The following is a 27,052-nucleotide window of genomic DNA, read 5'->3' as shown; positions in this document are numbered from 1 at the left end:
TTCCATCGGTCACCGCCGCCGCCGCCTTCGCGATTCCAAGTCGGGCGTGTTTGCCGCTGCGCAATATCTCTGCCGGTTTGACCGCGCTAATCCGCTTAACATTTTCCTACCTCTCATCGCGCCGCCTGCCAATCTGCTGGCCAACTCTCCCCGCTCCGCTCTACCCCTGTGCGTCTCGGCACCACGGCGAGCGGCCCGCGATCGGAAGGTCGCGAGTTCAAATCCCCCCCGTTGGGGAGTTCACTCGGCCCGTCATCCCCTCTCTCCGATGAAGTGACTACCACTTTGTGGGGTAGTCAACGGGCAGATGTCCCATGGAGAGACTCGCCCTCGCCATGGGAATGTGAGACGCAGGAGGTCACCGTGACCCTTGCGCTGGAAAAACAACGCTGCCACCCCCCCCCACCCCCTAGAGCCCAGGCCCCAACTCCCCTGGAACCGTCAACGCGCGCAGGTGCAAACGAGCGCGCCGGCGCAGATGTTTTCTCGGCTGACCTGGGGGTCCTCCGGTCGTTGCGTACACCGCGTGTGAAGGTCGCTGGTGAAGAATTGGTGTCAATCCGCGGCTTACGCAGGGTCAAACACTGCTGCGCTAATGAACACGATGCCTATTCTGCAAAGAGTGTTCTTAGGCCGCAGGTAGAACAGAATAATAAAATCCAGCCGTTCTCAATCCACTGCTTGATGAGGGTCTCCCGATACCGCATCGGTCGTGGGGGGTTGTTCGACCGTACTTTACCACGCCGGTCAGCGCGGTTTGGTGAAGTGTGGAGAGAAGGCGCGACCGGTTCTGATGTCGTTCGCCACCGAAGTCGGCCGTGACCGGGAATCGAAAACGGCGCGGGGACGCACGGCGCGCGATTGCGCAGAGCCGAACAGAGCGAGTCGCGGCCGCCGACCGTGAGCGGCCCGACACCTCCTCCATTATTCAACCGAGTTGACTCCGGCCCCGTCTCGCACTCCGCAGATCTCCGCGTGAGTCAAGTGGTGTGCGCGGGGGGCAAGAGCGGCGGGTGAGGAAGTGGCGCTAGGGGTGGGGGGGGGCCCTTCAGCGCTCGACTCGCTGGGCCCATGCCCCCCCACAACCGGGACGCTGCCGCCAGCACCGCCGGCGCACTCCAGTCGATGGTCGCTCGGTGCTTGCGATCATCTCCGCGGAGTCGTCTCACAGCGGCAGCAGCAGCAGCTGCCGTGCTTCCTCCATCTGTTGTCTCGTTGCGTTTGCTGCTGCTGAGCGCAGACACCTCCCCGTCGCTCCTGTGCCCGTGGCCCCGTGTAGACGATGATGACGACGATGACGTCGTCAGTGCCGTGCTCCGTCGTCGCCCTTGTCACCGCTGGCTACGCTCGAGCCACTGCCCACACGGACGCGCCTCTTTTTCGAGCGGCGTCGTGAGATCGTTTTAACGTCCGTCCAAGAAGCGGACGGCGCGTAGAGCGCGTGTGGGGAACGCGCAACCGCAGTATTAACCAGGGCGGCCGCTGGTCTCCAACCGCGAACATCTGTAACGATCGGCAAATTCGCCACTGCTCGGCCGCGTCAGCTAGGGCGCGGTGTGTGCAGGGTGCACGTGTGCACACATGCACACACACGCACGCACACACACGCACGCACACAAACACGCACGCACACACACGCACACATACACACGCACACATACACACACGCATACACGCTCGCACACATGCACGCACACATATACACACGCACGCACACATACACATACACACACGCTCACATACACACACGCACACACACACGCATACACACGCACGCACGCATACACACACGCGTGCACACATACACACACGCACACATACACACACGCACACACGCGCGCACACATACACACATACACACACACATACACACACGCGTGCTCATGCTGGCGGCGAGATGAAGGGGCCGTTGATGGCGCTAACGCTGATGAGCGCGTCCGTGACGCCGCGGGCCATGAATCACGCGCGGACGTTTAGCAGAAGACGCTTCCAGCAGTGGCCGTCACAAAGACTCCCCTCCTCCCGCATCAGGGACACGCGCGAATGTGGACAGATGCTTTTATAGCAGCGTGGACGCACAGACGGATGCATCCGTAAAGCACAAGCACGCGCACACAGGCAGTCGCATCAGTGGCAGATCCTCCATGTAGCCCACACGGGCTGTCGGGGCGAGTGCTGTTAGCCGGCACTCGTCAAGGTGGCAGCGACGCAAGAGGGGGGCGGTGTGGCCAGAACCGTGCACGATGTTTACGGATCGCACCGGGCACTCACTTGAGGCCGAGTCGATCTAGGGGTACACAGATAGGACCGGTGCAGATGACATGCGCACACACTCCGTAGCACAGACCAGTGCGCTCACGGCAACCGGCTGCGGATGAACCGAATCCCGGACGATGACGGTCGTCGGTGTTGGAGGCTTCTCACCATGGCGGGGGAGGGGTGGGGGGTGGAGTGACATTTGGGGGGGGGGGGGGGTAGATGAAAAAGGTAAATAACGAACGGGATCGCTCGCTGCTCGCCGCCCCCTATGCCCCCCTGCGCCCCCCGCGCTGTTTACAGACGCGACGGCACGCGGCTCAGCCCCTGCGGGGCGCGCGCAATCACGGCGCTGGTGGCGGCGGCGGAGAGCAAACAACGGGAAACACAAACACTCACGCGGCCGCCGCTGTGACACCGCCGCACGTGCCTCCGCCACTCGGGGGGCGGGGGTGATGGTGGCGATGGTGGACGCGGGACACTAGCCGATGGCTGAGGGTCCTGGAGGGTTGTTGTGGGGCCTGGAATATGATGGCCACGTGACCTTGGACAGTGATGGTCATGTGACCTGCGAGGGTGAGGATCAGAGGTCGCAACCGGGTACCCGTTTGTGACCCTGGTGCGGCCGGGTACGGGTACGGGTAGGCCGTGAGTCACTGGTGAGTAACCGTTTGTCACTCATTTCCCAACGTCTTGTCTCTTCTCACAATTCAAGTTCCTAGAATCAACCCACCCGCGCCTGCAACATGGCTTCATCCCAGAGGTTGCAATCGGGTACCCGATACACGTACCCTACCCGTACCCGGCCGGGTAGGGTACGGGTACCCATTTGCGACCCTGGTGCGGCCGGGTACGGGTAAGGAATCAAAACCCGTTTGCGACCTCTGGTGAGGATGCTCACGTTGGACCCGCGTGGTTGTGTGCAGACCGCGCGCGAGCCGCTGCCGCCCGTTAGCGGGAGAGCGTCGCGTGACGGAGTCATTAAAAGCGTCGCGGGCGGCAGTCAGAGCCCGCGTGGGGAGCATGGTCAGTGGCGGCGAAACACGAGACACTCCACGCTGCGCGGTCTGATTTAATAAACGCGGGGAGAGGAGGCGACGCGGGGAGAGAGGAAGCGTTCTGGCTGCCCTGCCTGCGATCCATGCTGGCTTTAAACAGGCTGGATTGTGTGAGGAGCTCACAGATCCCTGAAATATCTGCACACAGTTCCATCGGTGAGCTCCTCCGGCAGGCGAGGCTGTGTTGGCTGGGTCCATGTCCAACCACCGCACGCCTAGACAGATTCTGTTCGGCCGGATAGAGGGGGGCCAATCGGGCACGACACGGGCTGGAGAAGAGATGGTCGGATGCGATACGTGAGGATGTACAACTGACTGGTGCCAGCGGTGTCCAGATCGGCCTCTGTGGATGAGGCTCGTGAAGGATGCCTCTGGGTAGTGCTACTGAGGACTAATAGAGTAAAAATGAAAAAATAAATGTACAGAGTGGGCTAGTGTCTCCTATGTTTGTGGGGAGAGGCCTGGGCTAGATTGGGCTCTAGGCTTTGTGGGTCAGTGTCGTGGTCTAGTGTACTGTGCTGGAACGGTGGGCTCGTGTCCCAGACGAGAGACGTGGGCTAGAGGGGTGGACTCGTCTCCTGGGCTATGGGGTGGGCTAGAGCGGTGGGCGAGCGTCCTGGGTTGTAGGGGCAGGCTCGAGTCCCAGGCGAGGGTGGTGAACTCGTGTCCCATCCTTGTGTCCTGGGTTAGTGTCCAGGGCTAGAGGGGTGGGCTAGAGGGGTGGGCTAGGGGGGTGGGCTAGAGGGGTGGGCTAGGGGGGTGGGCTAGGGGGGTGGGCTAGAGGGGTGGGCTAGAGGGGTGGGCTAGAGGGGTGGGCTAGAGGGGTGGGCTAGAGGGGTGGGCTAGGGGGGTGGGCTAGAGGGGTGGGCTAGAGGGGTGGGCTAGGGGGGTGGGCTAGAGGGGTGGGCTAGGGGGGTGGGCTAGAGGGGTGGGCTAGGGGGGTGGGCTAGAGGGGTGGGCTAGAGGGGTGGGCTAGGGGGGTGGGCTAGAGGGGTGGGTTAGAGGGGTGGGCTAGGGGGGTGGGCTAGAGGGGTGGGCTAGAGGGGTGGGCTAGGGGGGTGGGCTAGAGGGGTGGGCTAGAGGGGTGGGCTAGGGGGGTGGGCTAGAGGGGTGGGCTAGGGGGGTGGGCTAGAGGGGTGGGCTAGAGGGGTGGGCTAGGGGGGTGGGCTAGAGGGGTGGGCTAGAGGGGTGGGCTAGGGGGGGGTGGGCTAGGGGGGTGGGCTAGAGGGGTGGGCTAGGGGGGGTGGGCTAGAGGGGTGGGCTAGAGGGGTGGGCTAGAGGGGTGGGCTAGGGGGGTGGGCTAGGGGGGTGGGCTAGAGGGGTGGGCTAGGGGGGTGGGCTAGAGGGGTGGGCTAGGGGGGTGGGCTAGAGGGGTGGGCTAGGGGGGCGGGCTAGGGGTCGTCGTGGGCCTGCGTGGCGAGCCGGCGTCGTGGGAGGGGAGAGAGTGGCGCAGAGTAAACCCCAGTAAATCAGCGCTAGATTGGGTTGGAGGAAAAACTCCTTAAAATACACTCATGATGGATGATGTAGTCATTTGATTAGTTATGCCTGTCGTCACGGCCACTGAGTGGTAATAAATCAGAGACACAGGGGGGAGGGGTGGGGGGCAGCGGGGGAGGGAGGGAGGGAGGCAGGGACATGGGGGGATGGGGCAGGGGGGGGTGGAAGGAAGATGAAGGGAGAGTGTGAGAGATATTGAGAGAAAGACGACGGGAGTGGGAGTTAGGAGGAGATGGGGAGAGGGTGGTGGGGGAGGTAGAGAGAGGGGCGGGGGGCGGGGGGGAGATAGTGCGAGATAGGGAGAGGCAGGAACAGAGGAAGAAAGGATGGTGGGAGATGTCGGGCGGGAGATGGCAAAAGGGTGCAGGAGAGAAGGGGGGAGATGGATTGAGGGAGACGGGGGGAGATTCACCAGGGATATATTGGCTGACAGGGCAGAGGCGGTATGAATGGCAGGTGTTTTGGGACCGTGGGAGCAAGGTGGGAATAGAGCGAGGGGAGCGTGGGGGAGAGAGCGAGGGGAGAGAGTTGGGAGAGACATCCCGGTGATGAAGATGAGAAGTGGTTGAGTCTCCCCTTGGCCAGAGAAGGGCGCGGAGGGAGAGGCACTGATAGTGAAGGCCATTGGCCTTGGTGCACCGCACCTGGCACCGCGATGCCTCGGCTCGCTCCGGGCCGGCCACGATTGAACCCTGACCCAGACCGAGCGGCAGGTTCAGCGGTCTGCGTGTACAGTGTGTGCGGTGTGTGTGCGAGTATGTATATGTGTGTATGTAAGTACACATATATTACACTGGTCAACAACAAAAAATACATGTTTTTCTTGCCAGCTGTTCTAGACTAATTTCAGGGTGCCGATTCCAAATCTGATCTCAGATTTGCTCTATCACATCTCATTTTAATGCTATCGGCATACCCCATTTTCATTGATTTTACCCGAAATTAACTCTGTCACTTATGATTGCAAGTTGTTGCGAGTCAGTGACTGCTTTAGTGTTAAAATATGGTGCTGTATTTTCAGGATAGTGTGTTTATAATATAATTTTATGTAGATATCGACATTTATTTAATATTTTTCTTCTGCAGTTTTTATTGAAAATGCAATATTTGATATCTCAAAAACCTGATGTGATAGACAAAAACTGATGCCATATTTGGAATCAGCACTCCAAAATTACTTTTAAAGCGTTGGAATACCTTATGCCAGAAAAAGTGTGTTGGCCAGTGTTATTAGTTGTGTGTATCTGTGTATAATATAATATAATTGTGTGGATGCGCAGAGCGTGGGTGCCGTGGTTAGCGCGCGGCGCTATGAACCCGGCGACCCGTGTTCGCTTTTCGCTCACAGCCAATACCGGTGACGATTATCCGGACTGGTCCTGGACCCCCTTTAGGTCGACTTAGCCTCAAATTAGTATTTGGTGCGGCGTGCAAACGTCGCCGCCAAGGAGACAAAGGCGGCCGGTCGTGGTGCTGGCCACCTTTTACCCCCTTGTGTGTCGTGCCGGCCTTCAGAGGTGCGCGCTAACAGCACTTGCCCCAACTGTCTGCCTTAGGCAATATGGGAGATGTCTTGTCGTGTACGGCGTGCTGCCTCCTGCACACTCGCGTCACGCACAGGCGCTCGTTGTGAATTGCGCGCGAAACACCACAGTTCTAGCCCATCAGCAACACCACTATCATCATCGCCGTCATCATCATCATCACCATCATCATCATCGCCGTCATCATCATCATCATCGGCATCATCATCATCATCGCAAGCATGATCACCTCGTCGTCATCGTCGTTATAATCATCATTTTGATTTCTCCAGTGGCCCATGATACGATACGATTTGGATGTATCGCGTTTCATGATGCAACGATTAATTCTCGCAATCTCATTTCCCTGTGGCGGTGCAACCGGGTTTGGCACTTTATTCGGGTCGCTGGGCTCTCAGCCCCGACGCAGGTTCGCTCGCAAACTTCTTCACCAACGCGAGCTCCCGCGCGTGTCCCGCGTGTGTCCCGCGCGTGTCCCGCACGTGTCCCGCGCATCGCCAGTGCCCGCCCGTGTCATGGGTCGCACCGCAAAGCCGCGCGACGGGCGAGCGACTGGCTGAACCGATAACGTCACCGCTCTGGCGCATGGCGCACGCCCTCGAGCGGTGCCCGCTGCCGCGAGCGATTGGTGTCTCGCCACGGAGCTGGGCCGCCATCTCGCCCGATCTGCATCGCGCAAGAAGTCTCGCCGCGCGAAGCGGCTTCCATTCGGACGTCGCACGCAATTTGCTCGACGTGGCGGTGAGGAGCCGAATCGATCGCGATCGACGCGGCGACGTTAAACCACGTGGCAATTGAACGTGCTTGGCTTTGTTGGGTGGTTGGAGGGCCTTGAGGACACAAATTCGGTCAGATCGAGAGGACGTGGCCTAACCCATGAATCTCATAAAAACCCAAGTGGAGATGCGCGGCGGTTACAGCTCTGGGAGAGAGGAGATGGGGAGAGATGGAGGCGGCGTTACGGGGTCACCCAGCGAATGGTGGCGGGGATCAACGCGGTGCCATCGTCGCTAACGAGCCAACAGCGGAGGACATTGGCCGGCCGGGTCGAGCGGCTCGAGTGGAGCTCGCCACGCGGGTCTCCACAGGGGCTACGGGGAGGCCGGTGTCGCCCTTCGGGCATTGAAGGCGCGACTAAGATGACGATGAAAGGTTCAGGCAGAAATGTCAATAAATCACAGCAGCGACGATCACGACGCAACCATAATGCGGAAGTCGTGGACCTGATCCCCCGTGCCACACGCATCCTCTCGGAGGACCCCACCCCCATTCCGTTCGCACTTCCGATTAGCGCGCTCGGCTATGTACGGCACGAAAGAGGTTCAACATACATGCATGCATTAGAACGGTGGGACGGCACGACTTTGTCTTGACGGCTACCGCTGAGCGGGGGAGGGGGGGCGTAGTGGGGGGGGGGTTGCCACCGGTGCCGTGCGTAGCGCGAGGGTAACGATGCGGATTAATTACCTCGAACGGGGGGAGTGGCTGCCTGAGTCTCCGCGCCTCCGCACTGCGGGGTCGTTCGTTACCCCGGGCGAGCGCTGACAGCGGAGACACGGCACGGGGGGGGGGGGGGGGGGGCTGCCCTGGCGAGGTCAGGGTCAAGGGAGCTCAGGGTCAGAGAGCGGGGTTGGGGTCGGCCTCGGACGGACAGGCTGAGCGCGTTCAGACACGTGCGCTTGTTTGCGAGGTGAGGCGCGGTCGGGAGTTATCGTCGTTGTCAGCCACGGTGAGTCCACCGCCGGTCCAAGGCCTTCCCAAGCGACGTAACGATTCACCCGAAGGCAGGAACTCATCATCTCGTCGTCGCCACCGTGGGAACGCGCCGAGGCACGCGCAGAGTTTGGCGAGCCGGCGGGTTGGAGCCTGACCCGGGCCACGGTCACCGTCGCCGTGCCCCCCGTGGTGCGACACGGGCGAAGGGAAGGACGGCGGTTGTTGTTGTCTTGGTGGGGGCAGATGGGGGGGGGGGGGAGATGGGGGGGGGGGCGCCCCCCACACGCCACCCCCCCCCCGCGGGGGCGATGATGGCCGCCGTGGGGCTGTTTGTAAGGGGAGCAGAATTGATGAGCACGTCCCTGTGCGGGCCGGGACTGAGTTAATTACCGCCTGATAATAGGGAAAGATGAATTACCACAGAGGAAGTGCGAAGGGGGGTGGGGGGGGGGCACGGCTCGTACCTGCGCGCGCCTCGTTCATCACGGAGTTTGGTCTTCACCTGTGGGACTGCGCGACAACAGTGGGACGCGTCGCTGCGTTCGTTCGTGTAACATTTGTAATCTGGTGGGGCGATTTAATGAGAAGATCGAGACCATCTCCCGAGTGTGTGTGCAGGGTGTCTCGGTGCAGGGTGTCTCAGTGCAGGGTGTCTCAGTGCAGGGTGTCTCAGTGCAGGGTGTCTCAGTGCAGGTGTCTCAGTGCAGGTGTCTCAGTGCAGGTGTCTCAGTGTGTCTCAGTGCAGGGTGTCTCAGTGCAGGGTGTCTCAGTGCAGGGTGTCTCAGTGCAGGTGTCTCAGTGCAGGTGTCTCAGTGCAGGGTGTCTCAGTGCAGGTGTCTCAGTGCAGGTGTCTCAGTGCAGGGTGTCTCAGTGCAGGTGTCTCAGTGCAGGGTGTCTCAGTGCAGGGGTCTCAGTGCAGGTGTCTCAGTGCAGGGTGTCTAAGTGCAGGTGTCTCAGTGCAGGTGTCTCAGTGCAGGGTGTCTCAGTGCAGGGTGTCTCAGGGTGTCTCAGTGCAGGTGTCTCAGTGCAGGTGTCTCAGTGCAGGGTGTCTCAGTGCAGGGTGTCTCAGTGCAGGTGTCTCAGTGCAGGGTGTCTCAGTGCAGGTGTCTCAGTGCAGGTGTCTCAGTGCAGGTGTCTCAGTGCAGGTGTCTCAGTGCAGGTGTCTCGGTGCAGGTGTCTCGGTGCAGGGTGTCTCGGTGCAGGTGTCTCAGTGCAGGTGTCTCAGTGCAGGGTGTCTCGGTGCAGGTGTCTCATTGCAGGGTGTCTCAGTGCAGGTGTCTCAGTGCAGGGTGTCTCAGTGCAGGTGTCTCAGTGCAGGTGTCTCAGTGCAGGGTGTCTCAGTGCAGGGTGTCTCAGTGCAGGTGTCTCAGTTCAGGTGTCTCAGTGCAGGTGTCTCAGTGCAGGTGTCTCAGTGCAGGTGTCTCAGTGCAGGGTGTCTCAGTGCAGGTGTCTCATTGCAGGGTGTCTCAGTGCAGGTGTCTCAGTGCAGGTGTCTCAGTGCAGGGTGTCTCAGTGCAGGTGTCTCAGTGCAGGTGTCTCAGTGCAGGGTGTCTCAGTGCAGGTGTCTCAGTGCAGGTGTCTCAGTGCAGGGGGTCTCAGTGCAGGGTGTCTCAGTGCAGGTGTCTCAGTGCAGGTGTCTCAGTGCAGGGTGTCTCAGTGCAGGGTGTCACAGTGCAGGTTTCTCAGTGCAGGGTGTCTCAGTGCAGGGTGTCTCAGTGCAGGTGTCTCAGTGCAGGTGTCTCAGTGCAGGGTTTCTCAGTGCAGGGTGTCTCAGTGCAGGGTGTCTCAGTGCAGGTGTCTCAGTGCAGGGTGTCTCAGTGCAGGGTGTCTCAGTGCAGGGTGTCACAGTGCAGGTGTCACAGTGCAGGGTTTCTCAGTGCAGGGTGTCTCAGTGCAGGGTGTCTCAGTGCAGGTGTCTCAGTGCAGGGTGTCTCAGTGCAGGGTGTCTCAGTGCAGGGTGTCTCAGTGCAGGTGTCTCAGTGCAGGGTGTCTCAGTGCAGGGTGTCTCAGTGCAGGTGTCTCAGTGCAGGGTGTCTCAGTGCAGGTGTCTCAGTGCAGGTGTCTCAGTGCAGGTGTCTCAGTGCAGGGTGTCTCAGTGCAGGTGTCTCAGTGCAGGGTGTCTCAGTGCAGGTGTCTCAGTGCAGGTGTCTCAGTGCAGGTGTCTCGGTGCAGGTGTCTCGGTGCAGGTGTCTCGGTGCAGGGTGTCTCGGTGCAGGGTGTCTCGGTGCAGGGTGTCTCGGTGCAGGTGTCTCGGTGCAGGGTGTCTCGGTGCAGGTGTCTCGGTGCAGGTGTCTCGGTGCAGGGTGTCTCGGTGCAGGGTGTCTCGGTGCAGGTGTCTCGGTGCAGGGTGTCTCGGTGCAGGTGTCTCGGTGCAGGTGTCTCGGTGCAGGGTGTCTCGGTGCAGGTGTCTCGGTGCAGGGTGTCTCAGTGCAGGTGTCTCGGTGCAGGTGTCTCGGTGCAGGTGTCTCGGTGCAGGGTGTCTCAGTGCAGGTGTCTCAGTGCAGGGTGTCTCAGTGCAGGTGTCTCAGTGCAGGGTGTCTCAGTGCAGGTGTCTCAGTGCAGGTGTCTTAGTGCAGGTGTCTCGGTGCAGGTGTCTCGGTGCAGGTGTCTCGGTGCAGGTGTCTCGGTGCAGGGTGTCTCGGTGCAGGGTGTCTCGGTGCAGGGTGTCTCGGTGCAGGTGTCTCGGTGCAGGTGTCTCGGTGCAGGTGTCTCGGTGCAGGGTGTCTCGGTGCAGGTGTCTCGGTGCAGGTGTCTCGGTGCAGGGTGTCTCAGTGCAGGTGTCTCAGTGCAGGGTGTCTCGGTGCAGGTGTCTCGGTGCAGGTGTCTCGGTGCAGGGTGTCTCGGTGCAGGGTGTCTTGGTGCAGGTGTCTCGGTGCAGGGTGTCTCGGTGCAGGGTGTCTCAGTGCAGGTGTCTCGGTGCAGGTGTCTTGGTGCAGGGTGTCTCGGTGCAGGTGTCTCAGTGCAGGGTGTCTCGGTGCAGGGTGTCTCGGTGTAGGGTGTCTCGGTGCAGGTGTCTCGGTGCAGGGTGTCTCGGTGCAGGTGTCTCGGTGCAGGGTGTCTCGGTGCAGGGTGTCTCGGTGCAGGTGTCTCGGTGCAGGGTGTCTCAGTGCAGGTGTCTCAGTGCAGGTGTCTCAGTGCAGGGTGTCTCGGTGCAGGTGTCTCGGTGCAGGGTGTCTCGGTGCAGGGTGTCTCGGTGCAGGTGTCTCGGTGCAGGGTGTCTCAGTGCAGGTGTCTCAGTGCAGGTATCTCAGTGCAGGGTGTCTCGGTGCAGGTGTCTCGGTGCAGGTGTCTCGGTGCAGGGTGTCTCTGCAGATGTCTCAGTGCAGGGTGTCTCGGTGCAGGTGTCTCGGTGCAGGGTGTCTCAGTGCAGGTGTCTCAGTGCAGGGTGTCTCGGTGCAGGTGTCTCGGTGCAGGGTGTCTCAGTGCAGGTGTCTCAGTGCAGGTGTCTCCGTGCAGGGTGTCTCGGTGCAGGTGTCTCAGTGCAGGTGTCTCAGTGCAGGTGTCTCAGTGCAGGTGTCTCGGTGCAGGTGTCTCAGTGCAGGTGTATCAGTGCAGGGTGTCTCGGTGCAGGGTGTCTCAGTGCAGGTGTCTCAGTGCAGGTGTATCAGTGCAGGTGTCTCAGTGCAGGTGTCTCAGTGCAGGTGTCTCAGTGCAGGTGTATCAGTGCAGGGTGTCTCGGTGCAGGGTGTCTCAGTGCAGGGTGTCTCAGGGTGTCTCGGTGCAGGGTGTCTCGGTGCAGGGTGTCTCGGTGCAGGTGTCTCGGTGCAGGTGTCTCAGTGCAGGTGTCTCAGTGCAGGTGTCTCGGTGCAGGGTGTCTCGGTGCAGGGTGTCTCGGTGCAGGTGTCTCGGTGCAGGGTGTCTCAGTGCAGGTGTCTCGGTGCAGGGTGTCTCGGTGCAGGTGTCTCAGTGCAGGTGTCTCAGTGCAGGTGTCTCGGTGCAGGGTGTCTCAGTGCAGGTGTCTCAGTGCAGGTGTCTCAGTGCAGGGTGTCTCAGAGCAGGGTGTCTCAGGGTGTCTCAGTGCAGCTGTCTCAGTGCAGGGTGTCTCAGTGCAGGTGTCTCAGTGCAGGGTGTCTCAGGTGTCTCAGTGCAGGGTGTCTCAGTGCAGGTGTCTCAGTGCAGGGTGTCTCAGTGCAGGGTGTCTCAGTGCAGGTGTCTCAGTGCAGGGTGTCTCAGTGCAGGGTGTCTCAGTGCAGGGTGTCTCGGTGCAGGTGTCTCAGTGCAGGTGTCTCGGTGCAGGGTGTCTCGGTGCAGGTGTCTCAGTTCAGGGTGTCTCAGTGCAGGTGTCTCAGTGCAGGGTGTCTCAGTGCTGGTGTCTCAGTGCAGGGTGTCTCAGTGCAGGGTGTCTCAGTGCAGGTGTCTCAGTGCAGGGTGTCTCAGTGCAGGGTGTCTCGGTGCAGGTGTCTCAGTGCAGGTGTCTCAGTGCAGGGTGTCTCAGGGTGTCTCGGTGCAGGGTGTCTCGGTGCAGGGTGTCTCGGTGCAGGTGTCTCGGTGCAGGTGTCTCAGTGCAGGTGTCTCAGTGCAGGTGTCTCGGTGCAGGGTGTCTCGGTGCAGGGTGTCTCGGTGCAGGTGTCTCGGTGCAGGGTGTCTCAGTGCAGGTGTCTCGGTGCAGGGTGTCTCAGTGCAGGTGTCTCGGTGCAGGGTGTCTCAGTGCAGGTGTCTCAGTGCAGGTGTCTCAGTGCAGGGTGTCTCAGAGCAGGGTGTCTCAGGGTGTCTCAGTGCAGCTGTCTCAGTGCAGGGTGTCTCAGTGCAGGTGTCTCAGTGCAGGGTGTCTCAGGTGTCTCAGTGCAGGGTGTCTCAGTGCAGGTGTCTCAGTGCAGGGTGTCTCAGTGCAGGGTGTCTCAGTGCAGGTGTCTCAGTGCAGGGTGTCTCAGTGCAGGGTGTCTCAGTGCAGGGTGTCTCGGTGCAGGTGTCTCAGTGCAGGTGTCTCGGTGCAGGGTGTCTCGGTGCAGGTGTCTCAGTTCAGGGTGTCTCAGTGCAGGTGTCTCAGTGCAGGGTGTCTCAGTGCTGGTGTCTCAGTGCAGGGTGTCTCAGTGCAGGGTGTCTCAGTGCAGGTGTCTCAGTGCAGGGTGTCTCAGTGCAGGGTGTCTCGGTGCAGGTGTCTCAGTGCAGGTGTCTCAGTGCAGGGTGTCTCGGTGCAGGTGTCTCAGTGCAGGGTGTCTCAGTGCAGGTGTCTCAGTGCAGGTGTCTCAGTGCAGGTGTCTCAGTGCAGGGTGTCTCGGTGCAGGTGTCTCAGTGCAGGGTGTCTCAGTGCAGTTGTCTCGGTGCAGGGTGTCTCGGTGCAGGTGTCTCAGTGCAGGGTGTCTCAGTGCAGGGTGTCTCAGTGCAGGTGTCTCAGTGCAGGTGTCTCAGTGCAGGGTGTCTCAGGGCAGGGTGTCTCAGTGCAGGGTGTCTCAGGGTGTCTCAGTGCAGGGTGTCTCAGTGCAGGTGTCTCAGTGCAGGGTGTCTCAGGTGTCTCAGTGCAGGGTGTCTCAGTGCAGGTGTCTCAGTGCAGGTGTCTCAGTGCAGGTGTCTCAGTGCAGGTGTCTCGGTGCAGGTGTCTCGGTGCAGGGTGTCTCGGTGCAGGTGTCTCAGTGCAGGGTGTCTCGGTGCAGGGTGTCTCGGTGCAGGTGTCTCGGTGCAGGGTGTCTCGGTGCAGGTGTCTCGGTGCAGGTGTCTCGGTGCAGGGTGTCTCGGTGCAGGGTGTCTCGGTGCAGGTGTCTCGGTGCAGGGTGTCTCAGTGCAGGTGTCTCAGTGCAGGTGTCTCAGTGCAGGGTGTCTCGGTGCAGGTGTCTCGGTGCAGGGTGTCTCTGCAGGTGTCTCAGTGCAGGGTGTCTCGGTGCAGGTGTCTCGGTGCAGGGTGTCTCAGTGCAGGTGTCTCAGTGCAGGTATCTCGGTGCAGGGTGTCTCGGTGCAGGTGTCTCAGTGCAGGTGTCTCAGTGCAGGTGTCTCGGTGCAGGGTGTCTCGGTGCAGGGTGTCTCGGTGCAGGTGTCTCGGTGCAGGGTGTCTCAGTGCAGGTGTCTCGGTGCAGGGTGTCTCGGTGCAGGTGTCTCGGTGCAGGTGTCTCAGTGCAGGTGTCTCAGTGCAGGTGTCTCTGTGCAGGTGTCTCGGTGCAGGGTGTCTCAGTGCAGGTGTCTCAGTGCAGGGTGTCTCAGTGCAGGTGTCTCAGTGCAGGTGTCTCGGTGCAGGGTGTCTCAGTGCAGGTGTCTCAGTGCAGGGTGTCTCAGTGCAGGTGTCTCAGTGCAGGTGTCTCGGTGCAGGGTGTCTCGGTGCAGGTGTCTCAGTGCAGGTGTCTCGGTGCAGGGTGTCTCGGTGCAGGGTGTCTCAGTGCAGGTGTCTCAGTGCAGGGTGTCTCAGTGCAGGGTGTCTCAGTGCAGGGTGTCTTAGGGTGTCTCAGTGCAGGTGTCTCAGTGCAGGGTGTCTCAGTGCAGGTGTCTCAGTGCAGGGTGTCTCAGGTGTCTCAGTGCAGGGTGTCTCAGTGCAGGTGTCTCAGTGCAGGGTGTCTCAGTGCAGGGTGTCTCAGTGCAGGTGTCTCAGTGCAGGGTGTCTCAGTGCAGGGTGTCTCAGTGCAGGGTGTCTCGGTGCAGGTGTGTCAGTGCAGGTGTCTCAGGTGTCTCGGTGCAGGTGTCTCAGTGCAGGGTGTCTCAGTGCAGGGTGTCTCAGTGCAGGTGTCTCAGTGCAGGTGTCTCAGTGCAGGGTGTCTCGGTGCAGGTGTCTCAGTGCAGGGTGTCTCAGTGCAGGTGTCTCGGTGCAGGGTGTCTCGGTGCAGGTGTCTCAGTGCAGGGTGTCTCAGTGCAGGGTGTCTCAGTGCAGGGTGTCTCAGTGCAGGGTGTATCAGTGCAGGGTGTCTCGGTGTCTCAGTGCAGGGTGTCTCAGTGCAGGTGTCTCAGTGCAGGGTGTCTCAGGTGTCTCAGTGCAGGGTGTCAGTGCAGGTGTCTCAGTGCAGGGTGTCTCAGTGCAGGGTGTCTCAGTGCAGGTGTCTCAGTGCAGGTGTCTCGGTGCAGGTGTCTCAGTGCAGGGTGTCTCAGTGCAGGTGTCTCAGTGCAGGGTGTCTCGGTGCAGGTGTCTCAGTGCAGGGTGTCTCAGTGCAGGTGTCTCGGTGCAGGGTGTCTCGGTGCAGGTGTCTCAGTGCAGGGTGTCTCAGTGCAGGGTGTCTCAGTGCAGGGTGTCTCAGGGTGTCTCAGTGCAGGTGTCTCAGTGCAGGGTGTCTCAGTGCAGGTGTCTCAGTGCAGGGTGTCTCAGGTGTCTCAGTGCAGGTGTCTCAGTGCAGGGTGTCTCAGTGCAGGTGTCTCAGTGCAGGGTGTCTCAGGTGTCTCAGTGCAGGGTGTCTCAGTGCAGGTGTCTCAGTGCAGGGTGTCTCAGTGCAGGGTGTCTCAGTGCAGGTGTCTCAGTGCAGGTGTCTCAGTGCAGGTGTCTCAGTGCAGGGTGTCTCAGTGCAGGGTGTCTCAGGGTGTCTCAGTGCAGGGTGTCTCAGGGTGTCTCAGTGCAGGTGTCTCAGTGCAGGGAGTGTCAGTGCAGGTGTCTCAGTGCAGGTTGTCTCAGGTGTCTCAGTGCAGGGTGTCTCAGTGCAGGTGTCTCAGTGCAGGTGTCTCAGTGCAGGGTGTCTCAGTGCAGGTGTCTCAGTGCAGGTGTCTCAGTGCAGGGTGTCTCAGTGCAGGTGTCTCGGTGCAGGTGTCTCAGTGCAGGGTGTCTCGGTGCAGGTGTCTCGGTGCAGGGTGTCTCGGTGCAGGTGTCTCAGTGCAGGGTGTCTCAGTGCAGGGTGTCTCAGTGCAGGTGTCTCAGTGCAGGGTGTCTCAGTGCAGGTGTCTCGGTGCAGGGTGTCTCGGTGCAGGTGTCTCAGTGCAGGGTGTCTCAGTGCAGGGTGTCTCAGTGCAGGTGTCTCAGTGCAGGGTGTCTCAGTGCAGGTGTCTCAGTGCAGGGTGTCTCAGTGCAGGGTGTCTCAGTGCAGGGTGTCTCAGGGTGTCTCAGTGCAGGTGTCTCAGTGCAGGGTGTCTCAGTGCAGGTGTCTCAGTGCAGGGTGTCTCAGGTGTCTCAGTGCAGGGTGTCTCAGTGCAGGGTGTCTCAGTGCAGGGTGTCTCAGTGCAGGTGTCTCAGTGCAGGGTGTCTCAGTGCAGGGTGTCTCAGTGCAGGGTGTCTCAGTGCAGGGTGTCTATCAACATTCAGAGCGCACACAGTTATTTATTTATCTTTTGCTACGCTTGTTTGCCCAGGAAAACCTCACCGAGACTCTTTTTCAAAAGGGGATCCTTGTCAATGCATCGATGCCGCTTGTGTGATCCCAGTCGATTTGGAGAGAATGTTTCAGCATTGGGGATGTGGTTGCCGATACCAGTTCCACTGGATGTATGGGTTTAGCTATGGGAGGAGGAAACCGGAGAACCCGGACGAAACTCGCACCGGGTCGTGGATCGAACCCAGACGCTTCTTGATGTGAAGCGCGTGTGTTCCCACCGCGCCGCACTAACCTATGTTGCTGTTGTGGTTGTTGTTGTTGTTGGTGGTGGCGGTGGTGGCGGCAGCCACGGACAGAGGGACACTGCTCAAATCCTGCTCACACGCGGGGCACGCTTCCTGGCCGACCGGAACGGCGTCACTCCCATCGACCTGTGTGTGCAGGTAGAGCTCCCCCCCCCACTCTCACCCAGCCCCCCACTCTCACCCAGCCCCCCACACTCACCTCCCCTCACTCCCCCACCCTCCTCACTCTCCCTCACCCCTCCACTCTCCCTCACCCCTCCACCCTCACCCCTCCACCTTCATCCCCCCCCACCTCCCCTTCACCTCACTCCCCCACCCTCCGAACTCCCCTTCCTCACCCCCCTCCTCACCCCCCTCCTCACCCCCCTCCTCACCCCCCCTCCTCACCCCCCTCACCCCCCTCACCCCCCCTCACCCCCCCTCACCCCTCCCTCACCCTCCCCTCACCTCCCCCTCACCTCCCCCTCGTGGAGGCTGCCAGCCACCCAATCGGTAAGCGACACTCCGCGCCCAAACCTGGAGGGGGAGGCCCGTCTCTCCTCGGGAGTAGTTGTGACGCGTCCCCATGAGGCTCGCGGGAGTGTAGTAACCAAGGTGACCCACGTGTGGAGTAGTCAGGGGGGTCCACCTAGCCTGGCACAAGCAGGCGACCCTCGGTCTGGACACGCTTCAAACGTTCGGCGTCCCGCGAGCAGAGCTGGGTCTCCACGTTGCGTTCCGTGGCCGTAGGGGGACCTGTTTTGTAACCGGCCCGTTGCCTGAAACGTCGCCGATTACACTTTCCCTTTTGAGGCCACGCGCGTCCAACGCGGCGGGGAGGGGGGGGGGCTGCTAGTGACGCGGAGTTTAGTGCCGAGTTGTTGTCGGCTGTGCTTTTGTTCACTGCTGCCAATGCAGCAGTAGCAGCAGCAGTAGCAGCTGCAGCGGCAGCGGCAGCAGCAGCGTCGCCAGACACGTTGTCTCAAAGCTCAAAGCACCCGGCAGTTCCACCTGCACCGGTTCAATCGCACGGCCCCTGACCCTGCTGACGAGACACCGGTGGTCAAAACCCGTCCAGAGTTTCGCCTGCGTTGAACCACGGCGCACGGGAAGTCGCGCTCCCAGAAGGCCGTGCGTTTATTTGTCGCGCGAGGCTTGGGGAGTGCCGTCCCCGCCGACTTTGACCGCTTGGCTCGACGGGAGGGCCTTGTCGTCCTCACGATCGGCGTGGCCGTACCGTGGCCATAGTGTGGTGGTCGCGTGGCGGTAGCGTGGCCATAGCTTGGCCGTACCGTGGCCGTAGCGTCGCGGTAGCGTGGCGGTAGTGTGGCAGTAGCGTGGCCGTAGTGTGGCATTAGCGTGGCGGTAGCGTGGCGGTAGCGTGGCCGTAGCGTGCCGGTAGCGTGGCATTAGCGTGGCGGTAGCGTGGCCGTAGCGTGGCGGTCGCGTGGCGGTAGCGTGGCCGTAGCGTGGCGGTCACGTGGTGGTAGCGTCGCGGTTGTGTCGTGGAAGCGTTATTAAAAGGTTGCGCGATAAGCTCCCTGTGGTTGGCGGTGCGGGAGAGCGAGCGGCGCGCCGAGGAGAAATTAGCAGGGCTCACACGACAGCCACTTAATCTCCCTAATGCCCCATGCTGATGACACAATGAGCGAACTATTTTGGACAGAAGTGGAGAGTTTTTTTATCTCTTCGCCCCGGCTCGCTCTCCCTCGCTCGCTCTCTCTCTCTCTGCCTATCGCTCTCCCTCTCTGCGTGCGCGCGTCTCGATGAGCGTGTCTGCTTCAGCTGAGCGTGAATTGAATCCCGCGCCGAGCCGCTCGCTGCGCGCACTCATTAGGGGCGCCCCCGTCCCAGAGGACGCTGCTCGTGGAGGTCGCGGGGACGCGTGGCTTGAGCGCTCGCTCGCCCTCGTTACTCGGCGACGCTCGCCCCTCGGTGCTCACGCTCGACCCGCCCAGCGCTCGCCCCCTCAACCCCACGCTCGCTCTTCGATACTTCTTATTCTTCGGCCCCGACGCTTTGCGGTGGGAGTGTGAGTGGGAGTGTGAGTGGGAGCACCTTTAGCATTGAGATCGAGCTGACAAGGGGACCCTGTGTGGAGCAGTAGCCAAGGTGACCCACGTGGAGTAGCCAAGGTGACCCACGTGGAGTAACCAAGGTGACCCACGTGTGGAGTAACCAAGGAGACCCACGTGGAGTAACCAAGGAGACCCACGTGGAGTAACCAAGGTGACCCACGTGGAGTAACCAAGGTGACCCACGTGGAGTAACCAAGGTGACCCACGTGGAGTAACCAAGGTGACCCACGTGGAGTAACCAAGGTGACCCACGTGGAGTAACCAAGGTGACCCACGTGTGGAGTAACCAAGATGACCCACGTAGAGTAACCAAGGTGACCCACGTGGAGTAACCAAGGAGACCCACGTGGAGTAACAAAGGTGACCCACGTGGAGTAACCAAGGAGACCCACGTGTGGAGTAACCAAGGAGACCCACGTGTGGAGTAACCAAGATGACCCACGTAGAGTAACCAAGGTGACCCACGTGGAGTAATCAAGGTGACCCACGTGGAGTAACCAAGGAGACCCACGTGTGGAGTAACCAAGGAGACCCACGTGTGAAGTAACCAAGGTGACCCACGTGGAGTAACCAAGGTGACCCACGTGGAGTAACCAAGGAGACCCACGTGGAGTAACAAAGGTGACCCACGTGGAGTAACCAAGGAGACCCACGTGTGGAGTAACCAAGGAGACCCACGTGTGAAGTAACCAAGGTGACCCACGTGTGGAGTAACCAAGGTGACCCACGTGGAGTAACCAAGGAGACCCACGTGGAGTAACCAAGGTGACCCACGTGGAGTAACCAAGGAGCCCACGTGGAGTAACCAAGGTGACCCACGTGGAGTAACCAAGGAGACCCACGTGGAGTAACCAAGGTGACCCACGTGGAGTAACCAAGGTGACCCACGTGGAGTAACCAAGGAGACCCACGTGGAGTAACCAAGGTGACCCACGTGTGGAGTAGCCAAGGAGACCCACGTGGAGTAACCAAGGAGACCCACGTGGTGTAACCAAGGTGACCCACGTGTGGAGTAACCAAGGGGGTCCACCTAGCCTGGCACAAGCACCATGGTGATGTTGCTGCCACCTCGTGGCGAACGGCCATTGTTTGTGAGTGTGTGAGTGGTCGACTCGGTTCAGATAATCGTCACCGGTGTTGGCCGTGAGCGGGAATCGAATTGGGGTCGCCGGGCTCCTAGCCCAGAGCGCTCACCGCTACCCTACCACTCCTCAAATGAGTATCTCGTGCGGTGTGTAAACATCGCCACTGGTGCTGGCCACCCACCTCCTCGTGTGCCGTGCAGGCCTTAATAGGTGCTCGCTAACAGCACTTGCCCCAACAGCCTGTTAAGGCTACACGGGGGGGGGGGGGGGGGGAGGGGGATGTTTGTGAGTGAGCGTGAGACCCAGAACTTGCCACCAGCATTGACCGTGGCCAGGAATCGAACGCCGGTTTCGTGGAGCAACGCGGCCCCACCGCTCCCCCACCGCTCCCCCACCGCTCCCCCACCACTCCCCCACCGCTCCCCCACCACTCCCCCACCGCTCCCCCACCGCTCCCCCACCGATCCCCCACCGCTCCCCCACCGCTCCCCCACCGCTCCCCCACCACTCCCCCACCGCTCCCCCACCACTCCCCCACCGCTCCCCCACCGCTCCCCCACCGCTCCCCCCCGCGCGCGCGCGTAAGCTCGCTCGGCTCGCGCGAACATCGCGAACGCACGCAACAATTTACTGGAGGGATTGCTTGGAAGATGTGAACCCTGCACACAGTGATATAAATACTAATTACGTCCTAATTGCCTCACAAATCCCCAGTCCCGTGCTCACGTGCATCATGTAAATAGCAATTACTTGGAGCGCGGCAATAAACACAACGGAACGCGGCGCGAGTCGCAGACATCCAGACGAACGGCGCTCACGGCCCGGGCGGGCGACGGCCGACGGCCCTCGTCACGCGGTACGACCGGGGCCGGCACGGCCGCCGCCGCCGCAGCCGCCGCCGTGGTCACTCCACTGCTGGATGGAGAGCTCCTCTCCCAAGCCGTCACCAGCGAGCCCGCGACGTAGCGACGCGGCGAGCGTCTGCGCGCGCTCGCGAGCCCCGTCACGGGACGGAGGCAGAGAGCGCTCGTGCCTCAGATCTCTCCCTCCCTGTCTCCATCTCTCCGTCCGTCCGTCCGTCCATCGGTAATCGTGGGCGGCTGTGACGGAGGCACAGTAACTCCCGTAGGAATGATCGAATCGGAATGACAGTGCAGGGCGGTAGAGTCGTGTTGCTGGTGGGGAGTTGACCTGGAGGAGACCGGACACGATTATCCGAGCGCTGTCGCACAAAGCTTGAAGAGAGAGAGGAAACCAGCGCCGAAAGGCCAAACGCACGTCGGAAAGCGTCGCAAGGCTCGGTGCGGCTTGGCGAGCTCCATGGTGTGGCTTGACTCTGTTGTGTCGCTGGTTTTATTGTGGTGTGGTGGTGTTCTGTGGGGTGGTTGATGTTATTGTGGTGTGGTGGTGTTCTGTGGGGTGGTTGATGTTACTGTGGAGTGGTGGAGTTCTGTGGGGTGGTTGATGTGGCCGTGGTGTGGTGGAGTTCTGTGGGGTGGTTGATGTGGCCGTGGTGTGGTGGTGTTCTGTGGGGTGGTTGATGTTATTGTGGTGTGGTGGTGTTGTGTGGGGTGGTTGATGTTACTGTGGAGTGGTGGAGTTCTGTAGGGTGGTTGATGTTATTGTGGAGTGGTGGTGTTCTGTGGGGTGGTTGATGTTACTGTGGAGTGGTGGTGTTCTGTGGGGTGGTTGATGTTACTGTGGAGTGGTGGAGTTCTGTGGGGTGGTTGATGTGGCCGTGGTGTGGTGGAGTTCTGTGGGGTGGTTGATGTGGCCGTGGTGTGGTGGTGTTCTGTAGGGTGGTTGATGTTACTGTGGTGTGGTGGTGTTGTGTGGGGTGGTTGATGTTACTGTGGTGTGGTGGTGTTGTGTGGGGTGGTTGATGTTACTGTGGTGTGGTGGTGTTGTGTGGGGTGGTTGATGTTACTGTGGTGTGGTGGTGTTGTGTGGGGTGGTTGATGTTATTGTGGTGTGGTGGTGTTGTGTGGGGTGGTTGATCTGGCCGTGGTGTGGTGGAGTTCTGTGGGGTGGCTGAAATTTTCGCTGTTCGTCCACATGGAGTTGTGACACCGATTGAAATCCCAGCCGAATGTGTGTGTCAGTGGGTGAGATTACGCGTGTCTGCGTGTTTGTATCCGGGGGGAGCGGTGGCACAGTGATTAGCGCACTCCTCTACGAAACCCGGCGACCCAAGTTCAAGTCCCTGCACACCACCAATACTGGTGACGGCTTTCCGGAACCGGTCTTTGGCCTCCCCCTAGGTCGACTCAGCCTTAAACGAGTGCCTGGTGTGGTGTGTAAATATCGGCTGGGGTCACTCGGCCACACCAACCTTGCATGCACCGTACCGCTCTCACAACGCGCACGGCAAACAAGGGCTTGCCCCGTTAGCCTGGACAGTTACGTGGGGGAATCCTCGCCTGTGTGTGCGTGTGCAACCAACACCACCATTGCCTGCCATGAATAATGGGCGTGGTTGTGGAGAGGGATGGAGGAGCTCCCCGTGCTTGGGGCGGTGTGGTCATGACCGGCTCCGGTTTGGCAGCAGAGGTCTCGCTCGGAATCGGTGAGCGGCATAATCCTTGCATCGGCTTCGTGACGCTGCGCGGAAGCTGACCCGGCCTGTCGCTCCGCACGCGACTCTTGATCTTCTCGGCCAATATGAGAACCCCCCCCCCCCCCTCTCTTATAGGAGCACCGGTACAGGCTTGACACATTCAAGCTGGCCCTGCCTACGATCCATGCTGGTTTGAACCAGGCTGGATTACAGTGTGAGGAGCTCGCAGATCTTTTGAGTGATCTGGACACGGTCCTCATCATCGGCGAGCCTCTGGCAGGCGAACTGTGTAGCCCACGTGCCCGGGCAGCGTCTGCTCGGCCGCAAAGGCCTTAAATGATGCATTAGACATCGCCACGGGGGGAGATGAAGGCGGCCGGGCAATGGGTTCTTTTAGGCCACACCATCCCCTGCTCGCTAGCAGCACCGGTAACATTTGCGGCCGGTCCCAAGCGTTGCTTTCTATCGGCTTGACAGTCACACTCCTCGCGGGAGCTCCGCTGGATGTGAGGGCATGGCTCGTTGCGAGTGTTTAGCACCGCGGACTTAAAACAATTTACACCTGCAGTGCACGAGCCTGGCCCACGAGTGAACCCACTTAACCCTGCGGGGCATCATTTTAGGAGCGAAAAATTCAAATATGTTGGTGGAAATTCCATCAGTCACTCACTCACTCGGACCGGATCGTCTATATGTAGATGATGTGTCTGTGTGTATCTCTGTGTGTGTATAATGTGCGAGTGTAACTGCGTGCGCGTGTGTGTGTGTGTGTGAGGATATCTGTGCTATGTCTGAGTGTGTCTGCGTGTGTGGGGAGCGGTGGTGTAGCGGTTAGCGCGCTGCGCTACGAACCTGGCGACCCGCGTTCGATTACCGCTCACGGCCAACACCAGTGACGATTATCTGATCTGGTACTGGGTCTCCGCTAGGTCGACGCTGCCTCCAATGAGTATCTTGTGCGGTGTGTAAACATCGCCACTGGGGAGACAAAGGCGGTCGGGCGTGGTGCTGGCTACCAACCCCCTCGTGTGCGTTGCCGGTCTTTATAGGTGCTCGCTAACAGCACTTGCCCCAACAGTCTGTTCAGGCTACACGGGGGATCTTTGTATTTGTGTTTTCAGAAGAGGTGGGCCCGAGATCACACTCTCACACACACATGCACAAACTGTCACTCATAGATACACACACACACAAATACACACTCTCACTGGCTCACACACACACACACGTATAAAGAAACACACAAGACAACAACAACCGTCATTCACCACTCGGTGGCGGTGACGTCACCACTCAATGGCGGTGACGTCACCAATAAGTGGCGGTGACGTCACCACGGCACTTGTGCCAGGTGCATTGCATCTTAAGGCCACGTGAAGTGTCGCAAATTCGCCGGCAGGTCACGGAACAGACCCAGGTTCCATGGGTTGACTGAGACGATTGGCAGATGCACCGACTGCGCTCCAAACTGTGCCAACTCGCCGAGTTCTTTTTATCCACCCGGCCCTCCGCTCGTTGTTGTGAGCGTCGCTCGGTTCATTTCAGTTAATTTATTAGGTATAGCCCTGTGAACCATGCGGCTCTTGACTCGGGTGCAATCGCAACAAACAAAAACATGAACAAGAAACATCTTAAAGTGACCACGCGCAAACATAAAAATCCAGGAAAAAACGGCAAAGTCTTCCAGCGGGTGACTGCCTCCAACTTACTCTTTGTTTTTTTCGGTAAAGTCACGTATAAAGAGAAAATAATAAATGAAATACTAGCATACGACGTTTCAATTGCAACACAAGCAATCATCATCAGGTATAAATGAAATAGAAACACAAATCTAGTATACACAAATCTAGTATACTCTCTCTATGTATCTCTGTGATATCTGTCTCAGCTTATATGTCTGTCTGTATGTCTCTGGTTCTGTGTTTGATCTCTCAAATGTACCATTCTCAGGAAGAACGTAATCAACCAGGTAGGGTGTTAACTGTTATGTTATCCGACTCTCTGTTGTATTACATTACATTTCCAAGTATACTAGATTTGTGTTTCTATTTCATTTATACCTAATGACGATTGCTTGCGTTGCAATCGAAACGTCGTATGCTAGTATTTAATTTATTATTTTCTCTTTCTACGTCACTTTACCGAAAGCACCAAAGAGTAATTCCTGCAGTCACGAAAGCTCCAAATTAAGACTGCCTCCAACTTGCTTCGTAGCATCTTTCACGAGCCTCCTTTGCACAGGCCGATCTCGACACTGCTGGTACCGCTCATCGGCAAGTCCGCTCGGCATCACATCCTGTAAATGATCTCGCTCGCTCGAATCACCGCTCGTCACATACTCATCGCACGCCTCTCCCCTCGCTGCAAACGCGCGGGCAGCATCCACGTGGTAATTGGCCATCGGGGGACAATGCATTAAACGAGGCCTTTTTCTCCTGCGCCTATTCACAATCAATCACTGCAGCCTCGCTCACGTCCCGTGTTACCCCCCCCCCCCGCCACCAACAATACTCCTCACTCCCTGGGGAGGAGGGGGGGTTCTCTTGCTGCCCCCCCCCTCCCCGCTACGTACAACAATAACTAGATCAGTAACGCAAAGATGATCACCGAGCTGTACGCCCCAGGGAGTGGTTCAGATAATCGTCACCGGTGTTGGCCCGTGAGCAGGGAATCGAACTCGGGCTTGCGTCCGGGTTCGTAGCGCGGCGCGCTGACCGCTGCACCGCCGCTCCCCACACCTGACCGTAACACACGCACCTCGTGTCTACACACACGCACCTCGCCGTGTCTACACACGCGCACCTCGTGTCTACACACGCGCACCACCTCGTGTCTACACACGCGCACCACCTCGTGTCTACACACACGCACCTCGTGTCTACACACACGCACCTCGCCGTGTCTACACACGCGCACCTCGCCGTGTCTACACACGCGCACCTCGTGTCTACACACGCGCACCTCGCCGTGTCTACACACGCGCACCTCGTGTCTACACACGCGCACCACCTCGTGTCTACACACACGCACCTCGTGTCTACACACACGCACCTCGCCGTGTCTACACACGCGCACCTCGCCGTGTCTACACACGCGCACCTCGTGTCTACACACACGCACCACCTCGTGTCTACACACGCGCACCACCTCGTGTCTACACACGCGCACCACCTCGTGTCTACACACACGCACCTCGTGTCTACACACACGCACCTCGCCGTGTCTACACACACGCACCTCGCCGTGTCTACTCGCCGTGTCTACACGCGCGCAGCAGAAGTGGCACGCGGCGTGGCTCGCAAGAGCAACGGCGCGTTGTTGTTACCCGCAGCGCGCCACCCACTCGGCACGGGCCGCCGGCGCTGTGCCAGGGGCGAGCAGGTGGCAAGCGCGCCCCACAGCCCCCCCCCCCCCCGACAACCCCCCCCCCCCGACAACCCCCCCCCCACAACCCCCACCCCACGACCCCACCCCCACACAGTTCCCCCCCCACAGTTCCCCCCCCCCACCACGTGTGTGTTGTGTGTGTGTTGTGTGTGTGTGGTGTGTGTGTTGTGTGTGCGGTGTGTGTGGTGTGTGTTTTGTGTGTGCTGTGTGTGTGTGGTGTGTGTTGTGTGTATGTGGTGTGTGTGTGTTGTGTGTGTGGTTGTGTGTGCTGTGTGTGTGTGGTGTGTTGTGTGTTGTGTGTGTGGTTGTGTGTGCTGTGTGTGTGTGTTGTGTGTGTTGTGTTGTGTGTATGCGTTGTGTGTTGTGTTGTGTGTGTGCGTTGTGTGTCTGTTGTGTGTGTGCGTTGTGTGTGTGTGTTGTGTGTGTGCGTTGTGTGTGTGTGTGTTGTGTATGTGTGTTGTGTATGTGTGTTGTGTATGTGTTGTGTGTGTGTGTTGTGTAGTGTGGTGTGTGTTGTGGGTTTGGTGTGGTGTGTGGTGTGTGTGTGTTGTGTGTGTGTGTTGTGTGTGTGCGTGTGTGTTGTGTGTGTGCGTGTTGTGTGTGTGTGTGTGTTGTGTGTGTGTGTGTGTTGTGTGTGTGTGTTGTGTGTGTGTGTTGTTTGTGTGTGTTGTGTGTGTGTTGTGTGTGTTGTGTGTGTTGTGTGTGTGTGGTGTGTGTTGTGTGTGTTGTGTGTGTGTGTGTTGTGTGTGTGTGTGTTGTGTGTGTGTGTGTTGTGTGTGTGTGTTGTGTGTGTGTGTTGTGTGTGTGTGTTGTGTATGTGCTCGAGTACTCGGGGCCCCTTGAAAGCGCACGGACGCCTCCCCCGCCCTGCTGCATTGAAGGCAGGGCACACCCCCGACAAGCCACGGCTGATGACGATGCTCATGGCATCACCAAGCGCCGGCCATAACCTCCCGTCCAGCGGCACACTTAGAGAAACAGATGCGACACTGCCGCCTCCAGCCACCCACCCACCCACCCAAACCCAAACCCAAATTATGTTCGTGTAATCCGATCGGTCGATGTTGTGAGGTTTAATCTCCAGCACACCGGTGTACTAAACTATTAACGAATTGGATAATATTTGTCGCGAAAGCCTACGTGTTAAACTAATCGGTAGAGTAATCGATTCCTCGAGTTATCGGATTACAGCCCAGCTCCACGCCGAAACGCAAACGCCCGACGCACCGTGATAACACACGTGGGCACACGCACACACACGTGTACACACGCACACGTACACACGTGGGCACACACACACCTGTACACACACGAACACACGTGCACACACACACATACCTGTAGTACACACACGTACACACACGCACACGTACACACGTGGGCACACACACACACCTGTAGTACACACACGTACACACACGAACACACGTGCACACA

The 27,052-nt window shown here is 59.4% G+C and overlaps 1 protein-coding gene across 2 annotated transcripts in view; it reads left to right on the top strand.

Moving 5' to 3' along the window:
- HACE1 (HECT domain and ankyrin repeat containing E3 ubiquitin protein ligase 1) overlaps positions 1-27,052 on the top strand; it is a 117,815-nt gene that overhangs the window by 12,275 nt on the left and 78,488 nt on the right. For both annotated transcript variants that reach the window (XM_078616394.1, XM_078616393.1), the window contains exon 8: positions 16,571-16,667. In XM_078616394.1, the coding sequence (XP_078472520.1) occupies positions 16,571-16,667 (97 nt within the window). The remainder of the gene's footprint in view (positions 1-16,570; positions 16,668-27,052) is intronic.

Source organism: Lampetra planeri, chromosome 50, assembly GCF_965212315.1.
Source record: "Lampetra planeri chromosome 50, kcLamPlan1.2.h2, whole genome shotgun sequence".
Lineage (NCBI taxonomy): Eukaryota > Metazoa > Chordata > Hyperoartia > Petromyzontiformes > Petromyzontidae > Lampetra > Lampetra planeri.
This window is presented reverse-complemented; position numbering and strand designations above follow the sequence as displayed.